The sequence below is a fragment of the Rhamphochromis sp. 'chilingali' genome, assembly GCF_963969265.1.
Source record: "Rhamphochromis sp. 'chilingali' genome assembly, chromosome: 14".
Taxonomy (NCBI): domain Eukaryota; kingdom Metazoa; phylum Chordata; class Actinopteri; order Cichliformes; family Cichlidae; genus Rhamphochromis; species Rhamphochromis sp. 'chilingali'.
Genome location: NC_137941.1, coordinates 37,004,930 through 37,013,745, shown reverse-complemented (window position 1 = coordinate 37,013,745; position 8,816 = coordinate 37,004,930). Strand labels below are relative to the sequence as shown.

The window sequence follows — 8,816 nt, the reverse complement described above, 5'->3', positions numbered from 1 at the left end:
CTATGGGGCTGTTTTTCTGCCAAGGGGACAGGACGACTGATCCGTGTTAAGGACAGAATGAATGGGGCCATGTATCGTGAGATTTTGAGCCAAAACCTCCTTCCATCAGTGAGAACTTTGAAGATGAAACGCGGCTGGGTCTTCCAACATGACAATGATCCAAAACACACCGCCCGGGCAACAAAGGAGTGGCTCCGTAAGAAGCATTTGAAAGTCCTGGAGTGGCCTAGCCAGTCTCCAGACCTCAACCCCATAGAAAATCTGTGGCGGGAGTTTAAAGTCCGTGTTGCTCAGCGACAGCCCCAAAACATCACTGCTCTCGAGAAGATCTGCATGGAGGAATGGGCCAAAATACCAGCTACTGTGTGTGCAAACCTGGTAAAGACCTATAGTAAACGTTTGACCTCTGTTATTGCCAACAAAGGTTATGTTACAAAGTATTGAGTTGTATTTTTGTTATTGACCAAATACTTATTTGCCACCCTAATTTACGAATAAATTCTTTACAAATCCTACCATGTGAATTCACGGATTTTTTCTTCACATTCTGTCTCTGACAGTTGAAGTGTATCTCTGGTGCAAATTACTGACCTCTGTCATCATTTTAAGTGGGGCAACTTGCACAGTCGGTGGCTGACTAAATACTTTTTTGCCCCACTGTATTTCAGTTACACCAAGCGTATGTTTGAATTGACTGTCCCTTTTTTTAGTTGGTAAACATTTTGGTAGTGTGTCATTTCTTTCATTCTGTTTACATGATATTGGTGTCACAGGAGCCAGACTTCAATATTTTAAGTGTAACAATTTGTTTAACAGATTTTCTGAACCAGGGGTAAAATAAAGCATAGATTAGAGGGTTTAGACAGGAGTTTAAATAGAACAAACACATTACAAATGCAACAGATGAAGCACTGAGCATGGCATCTTGACCTGAGAGTGTGACACAGTAATATGGGCAGAGACATATTAGAAACACAATGATAAGAACACTGATGGTCCTTACTGCTTTCATTTCAGACTTCTTAACATTTGTACTTACTGACCCCTCGTGTGTCAGAGCTGCAATATGTGACCGCAGGGCACGAGCTTGAGTCATAGCCACAACAAATATGTTTAGATAAAGAACTACAATCACAATGACAGGACCAATAAAGGACAACAATAGATCTGCAACTCCAAAAGCATGGCCAACAACAACCACACACTCCCCATAGCAGGAATTATACCTGCCAGGTTGCACCAGGTTTTCTTTTAGCACAAGACAGTGGAAGACTGAAGAACAAATCCAACACAGATAAACACATGCTTTTGTTCTTTTTGGGGTGACTTTGGTAGAGTAATGGAGAGGGTAACAAATAGCCACATAACGGTCAATTGATATGAGAACCATGGTTCCTACTGACGCAGAGGTAATAATGTAGTCCAAGAGAAAATACATACTACACATGAATTCACCAAGAAACCAGCAACCATCTATAATTATAATTTGAAATAAAATCAGGAGACCCACCAGGCAATCAGAGACAGCCAAAGAGAGGAGGAGGAGATTGGTGGGGGTGTGCAGCTTCCTGAAGACAAAAGACAGCGACACAGTTATTATTATTATTATTTGTAGCAACAAGTGCAATTTTATACAGATATATATATAAGAGAAAAACAGACATTACTACCGACACACATTTCACTTATACTCTAATATGTTATCTTCATTTTACTGATCCACAAAACCTGATAACCTTATCTATGACAAAATTATTACTTGAAATGTGAGATGGAGATGATGACCAGCAGATTAAGAGTCACAGTCAGTAAAGAGATGGAGGACAATGTAATATAAATGAGTATAGATACTGAGTGAGGTCGTATGGGCTTCCTGCAGGAGAAGTTAAGAAGCTGTGGAAAGCAGAGTTCAGTTTCTTCAAACATTTCCATCATTAGTAAACAGGAAGAGATAGCTTGCTGTGGAGTTCCACCACCTTTCTGTCTGAAGCTCTTTGCCATATCCTGACTTATTTACTTTCCTGCTTCACATTGCTCCTCCTCCCTTACCTCTGGTGGTAGCTGTTGTTGGAGTGAATAGCTAAATGTTGTCATTGTTGTGTTTAAATTTGTACACCTTGTCTTAAACTGCATGTTTAAATGTTTTTCTGTATAGCTGATGCTATAGCTATAGCTATAGTGTTTAACTGCAGGCACATTCTAAGTAAGGTTCTGGTTTCCTTATTTAGTGAGGAATGTTTACTTCCTGCCCTTTATGGCCTCACCTGTGTTTGTATATGGTGGACCGTTAAAGGAGATGAGCCATATACAGGGGTGAGGGGAGATGACCCTTTTATGACCAGCAAGAAGTCACGTATACACACACATGCATACACACACACACACACACACACACCTATACACACACACACACACACACACACACACGCACACACGTATACACACGCACGCACCCACACACACACACACACACATGCTCACACATGCATACACACACACCACACGCAGTGCTTTTAACTGTTATGATACACACCATCTATGGTTTTGCAATGGGTGTTTGTGTAAATGTTTGTCACTGAATAAGAGGCAGCATGGGGACACTGGTAGTTGAAGTTGACTGGGATCAGGTGAGGAGCTTTCAGGTCCAAGAGCTGACCAGGCTTCCCTTGTGCAGCAAGTGTAAACTGACTGAGAAGAATTGTCTTGCTTTGTTCACGGTGATAAGTCTCTGAAACAGCGGGGCCTGCGAGTGCAGACCCAACATTTATTTGGTCCTTCAGAGCTGGATCCCAAGAACTGGCCTTCCACCGAGGAGGGGGGAGGACACACCAAAGTCTGTCGACAGCCAGGACATCCAGGGCGCCTGATGAAAGCCCCGGAATATGAATTTGTGGCCAGGATTGCACAGGACCAAGCTGAAGAGGAGAACTGCCACAAGACTGCTGCAAGGGGGAGAGGAAACCAGAGTGGAAGGAGCAGGTGAGGTTGTTTAGTGTGGGAAATCAAAATTGGGTTAGCAAACCTGGGAGAAAAACTGACTGCTGTAAGTGGGAAAATTGAGAAGGTGTCTGAAGCACTGCAAAGAGAAAGGTACAGAAAGTCACACACACAAACAGAAAATGCATTAATCCTACTAACACATACACACATACAATAAAGCTCATGTAGACCAGACAGCATCATAAGCATGTGTTTCTGTTTTATCATCTTGTCCGGTTCACGTAGTGAGATGAAAAGTGATATGTAGACTAGTGGACTAGTATTATATTAGTAAAAATGACTGAATTATAGTAGGGGTGAACAGAATGCTGGAGAGGGGTTCTGAATGAGTGAAACTAATAGATCATTGAGTTTCTTGTTTCTCATGTGTGGCGAAAGTTTTAACATAGCACGCATCTGGTAACATGGGAAGAAACTCATTGTGTAAGAGAACAACAGGGTTGTGTGGTGTGTGTGGCTGATGGATGGATAAATGTTTTGGAGATTAATCTGGCTGATGCATTTTTCTTTTGTTGCAAAGTTGAACCTTTTTACTTTCATGTTACACTAAAAGTTTTCTTTGATGATCTCTGTTATTTAAGCAGATCTGCATGATTGGAACTGAAAGAGCTACACAACATGTTGTCGGAGGAATGGTCGCAAAGTAAGCTTCTCCACATTAACATGGGCTCTGGAGAAAGTCATTTATTTGGGACACAATCAGAAAGTGAGGCTGTCTCTCACCTTTTACCTTTCCCTGTTGCTTGTCATGTGTTTCAATGGTGTATTAAGAGTTTTTCACATGCTATGCGCAGAGGTGGGTTTTTTTCTGTTCTCAAACTGATCTCCCTGTTGGAGCTCAGTCTGGGGGGAGTTCTTTTTTTCCTTGTCTTTCCTGATGTTTATTTTCCGTTGTTCCGTTCTGGGTCGCTGCTCGTGCGGCTGACCGGCCAGCTACCCAGCCTGATCTGTCTCCCCAATGTGATGTTTGTGTATTGTATGTATGGTCGGCAAGGTCAGTCTCTCAATAGCCCCTCTGGTATGAATAAAGTCTTCTGAATCCGAATCTGAATCTGTACAATCCTTAATATATTTCGTGTGTGTGTGTGTGTGTGTGTGTGTGTGTGTGTGTGTGTGTGTGTGTGTGTGTGTGTGTGTGTGTGTGTTGGGGGGCAGAGGGAGTGTTTGCTCAGGGCACCAAAAGCCCTGGACCACTGGGGATTAGGCAGTGAGTCCAGGGGTTTTTCCACCGCTGTATGACAGAGGTGAATAACATAAACCTGACCTTGGAAGCGTGTGATTTGTTACTAGGCTGCAAAGGAAGGATGGGGCAGTGGGTAGCCCAGGGGTCCAAATGGTCATGGCTCATTTCATGGGGGAATTAAACTAAGCCAAATGGCTCCCTAACCTAAGTTGGGCAATGGGTGTGGCTTGTGGCTCAGCTGCAGAGGAGAGATAGGACAGTGATTTCAGGGGACAGTGCCAGGAGAGGATGGTTGACAATTGGTGATTATTGTTTAATCATGCCCCTCATACTTAGAAAGTGCGCTGGGACTCAGAGGAAGGAGAATTGAAGAGGAGATGAGAGACAACTGTCTGCCTACAGTCTGCATGTAAACAGTTTGTGTGAAAGAACAGTGTGAAACAGCTGGCAAGAATGTCAAAAGTCAATAACACAAGTATGGAGGCCTTTCTTCCCTCACCACACTCCCTGCGGGTGGCTAATGCCCTCAGGCATCGATGCTTTGGTGGTTTTTGGTGTCCAGGGCTGGGCGCTCAGGTATGTACTGGCTCACTCCCAGTGGCTGCTTGGCTGGGCCTGGCATCCATGGCTCGGTCGAACCCCTTCGGGGGGTGGGGGGGCCCTCAGGCCTCTGGTCCTGGGGCTTAGTCCACTCCGGCGCAGCTGGGCTATGGCTCCCCACACCCTCTATGTGTTATAGTGGCGCCTAACTGTCTAGTAAAACATGCCAAACCCACAAAGCAAACAACCAGCGGAGGTACAGGCATAGATGGTGACGGAGCTAGCTGCGATGCAATGGGAACAGGGGGATGCCGAAGCTGTGGTGCTGAGCCCTCTGGTGGTAGCAAGGAGCCACTTCAGTGATGTTCGCCTGGTGATCATAGACTAGCTGGGGCTTGTGCGGGAGGACCACTGATGACACTTCCAGGGAGGTCAAATGGGGCTAGAGGATCGACCTTTCGCTTGTGCTAGGAGGCTGCATTACACAATGATAATGTGACTGCAGCCCAGCCCCAAAGAGGGAGAAGCTTGTTACTGAGCCTCGATGCTCGAGCAGTTCATGGAGGGGCAGGAACGGCGGAGGCGTGTCTTCTGCCACTAACCAGCGAGAGATATGTACAGTGTGCCGGCATGGTGCCAAGGGGGCATATGCAGGGCTATGATGGACTTGAGCTGTATGCCCGGGGGCATTGTTGGAAGCAGAGTGTGGAGGTTAGGTGTGTGCATAGAGCAATCTGCAACTATTCCACGTGAAGTCATTAATTCCAGTAATTCACTCCATGAAAGATTTTTTACTAGAGAAGATGTGACAACACTCTACGTTCGTCCTTTGACCAAGTGAATAAAAATAATGGTCAAATGGTGTGTCCTGACATAGCATCGATATTTTCACATTTTTTGATGATTAGGGAAATGTTATATCCAGTGAGTCACAACACACAGAAAGAGGACAACCAGCTGGCTTATTATACCTGATGGCTGGTCTCACGGGATATGATAAAACTCTAGACAGGCGGATGTGTGCTGGTGGTGTGCAAAAATGGTGGAAGAGAATTCCACAACCGTGGTGCCACTGCCTGAAAGGCAGGTTTTAAATCGAGTGTGTGGGGCCACCAGCAGTCTCTGAACTGATGACCTTAGAGTTTGGAAAAATGAATGCGGTTTCAGCAGGTCAGATAAATATTGGGGAGCTTGACTATGTAGGGCCCTAAAGGTTAGAACTAAAATTTTAAAATGAAACCTAAAACTTACAGGCAACTGTCCTTATTCTTTACTTGAGGATGAAAACAAACAAACACTGGTCTTGATGAGTTCAGTCAAACAATGATTTTATTGAACACACACGTGGGGAGATGTATACAGTAGCATCATCAGCATAGATCCTTGCTAGAAAGCACACTTCAAAATGGTTTTGATATGTCAGGGTTCAGCCGCTTGTGTCAGCAAATAATATAACATGCATTAGTTACAGTTAGTGACAGTTAAACAAGTTTTCGTTATCAGCAACATTTTTACCATACATGGCGTTTTCAACCGTCTTACCCTCCAGATGTTTCCTGTTGATTTGCACTTCTTATGCTTATCTTTAGCAAATCCTGTACCAACTGTTGCTATGCAGGCACAAATGCAGTTACAAGCAAAAATATATCTCACCTCTGAACTAAAACTCATCAACTGTTATTTGTGTCTGTAAGCGTGTTTGGATTGAACTTTCTGCGCTCTGAGTCACCTTACACCTTATGACCTTAAAAGGACTGAGCGCCAACTCTTAATGAGCACATTTGCAATGTGTGTATAAAAATAACTACAACTACACATTTAATAAAAGTTTTAATAAAATGCCACTAATAAAAGCCATGTTAGCAATTATGTATTTTCTTTTATTTCCACATTCCCTCTCTTGACCTTTGGAAAAAAGGTCACCACACTTTCCATTGTGTAACTCCTCGATCCATTTGGCCGCTTCCAAGCATTGCAGACATAAAAAAACCCTTCCATTGCCCAAAGAGAGAAGTCATCCAGCTCTCCAGCGGGTTGTCAATTCTTGAATGTTCGTGCATGGTTATAGATAAAGTTTTCAGCCCCGTCAGAGCTCGATTTACGGAGCCATCTGGAGCGGTGTTGTTGGGGATAAAGATACAACACAAGTCTCCAAACATGGCAGACACACCCCCTTTCTCCGCCAACAACATGTCCAGAGCAATTTGATTTTGCACTCCCATCAACGAGGTTGGCCCCAGCTGCTCTGCGAACCGCTCCATGGCGTCGCTGGTTAAGTTTGAGAGTCTCAGCACATTGTAATGGACATCATTTATGCGGTCAACATTTTTATTTGGAGTTATCCATATGAATATACTTTCAAACCCTGCAGCTATTTGATCCACTAGTTTATACTCGTTCGGAACTCCCCTTGGCACTCCTATTGAGTCGATCTAGATAGGCGAGTCGGTTCTAGGGTCATAAGCATGTGTTCCTTGTTAGTCCCCGTAGGGAAATTACTCCTCTGCATTTAACCAGTGAAGCAGTGGGTAGCCACCAATGCAGCGCCCGGGGAGCAGTGTGTAGGGACAGTACCTTGCTCAGGGGTACCTCAGGGTAGGCGTTCAGTGGAGTCAAACCCCCGACCATCCAATCATGGGGCAATCCTTCTACATACTGAGCTATCCCTGCCCCTAAATCCCTTGTGGTATAGCTTTTACATTTTGTCCCCAGTTAGCATGTATGTATGCTGTACAGTGCAGCGAGGAATGCCCAGACCTCTACATTGGAGAGACCAAACAACCACTTCACAAGCGCATGGCACAACATAGAAGAGCCACCTCCACAGGACAAGACTCAGCAGTCCATCTGCATCTTAAGGATAAAGGACACTCTTTCGAGGATGCCAATGTTCACATTTTGGACAGAGAGGACAGATGGTTTGAAAGAGGAGTGAAAGAAGCCATCTATGTCCACTGTGAGCGACCATCTTTGAACAGAGGCGGTGGTTTACGGCACCAACTGTCTGCCATCTACAGTGGGGCAAAAAAGTATTTAGTCAGCCACCGATTGTGCAAGTTCCCCCACTTAAAATGATGACAGAAGTCAGTAATTTGCACCAGAGGTACACTTCAACTGTGAGAGACAGAATGTGAAAAAAAAATCCATGAATTCACATGGTAGGATTTGTAAAGAATTTAACCGTAAATCAGGGTGGCAAATAAGTATTTGGTCACCTCAAACATGGAAAATCTCTGGCTCTCACAGACCTGTAACGTCTTCTGTAAGACGCTTTTCTGTCCCCCACTCGTTACCTGTATGAATGGCACCTGTTTGAACTCATCATCTGTATAAAAGACACCTGTCCACAGCCTCAAACAGTCAGACTCCAAACTCCGCCATGGCCAAGACCAAAGAGCTCTCGAAGGACACCAGGAAAAGTATTGCAGACCTGCACCAGACTGGGAAGAGTGAATCTACAATAGGCAAGCAGCTTGGTGTGAAAAAATCAACTGTGGGAGCAACCATCAGAAAATGGAAGACATACAAGACCACTGATAATCTCCCACGATCTGGGGCTCCACGCAAGATCTCATCCCGTGGGGTCAAAATGATCATGAGAACGGTGAGCAAAGATCCCAGAACCACACGGGGGGACCTGGTGAATGACCTGCAGAGAGCTGGGACCAAAGTAACAAAGGTCACCATCAGTAACACACTAAAACGGCAGGGAATCAAATCCCGCAGTGCCAGACGTGTTCCGCTGCTGAAGCCAGTGCATGTCCAGGCCCGTCTGAAGTTTGCCAGAGAGCACATGGATGATACAGCAGAGGATTGGGAGAATGTCATGTGGTCAGATGAAACCAAAGTAGAACTTTTTGGTATAAACTCAACTCGTCGTGTTTGGAGGACGAAGAATACCGAGTTGCATCCCAAGAACACCATACCTACTGTGAAGCATGGGGGTGGAAACATCATGCTATGGGGCTGTTTTTCTGCCAAGGGGACAGGACGACTGATCCGTGTTAAGGACAGAATGAATGGGGCCATGTATTGTGAGATTTTGAGCCAAAACCTCCTTCCATCAGTGAGAACTTTGAAGATGAAACGCGGC

At 44.8% G+C, this 8,816-nt stretch overlaps 1 protein-coding gene across 1 annotated transcript; it reads right to left on the bottom strand.

Annotated features, from left to right (window-relative positions):
- Nucleotides 1-751: 751 nt before the first annotated feature.
- Nucleotides 752-1,935, bottom strand: LOC308409879 (trace amine-associated receptor 13c-like; the record flags this gene model as incomplete). Its single annotated transcript, XM_080902879.1, has 2 exons — nt 752-1,568; nt 1,760-1,935. 2 exons carry the CDS (start codon nt 1,933-1,935, stop codon nt 752-754), a joined length of 993 nt encoding a protein of 330 aa, XP_080759005.1.
- Between the last annotated feature and the right edge of the window lie 6,881 nt (nt 1,936-8,816).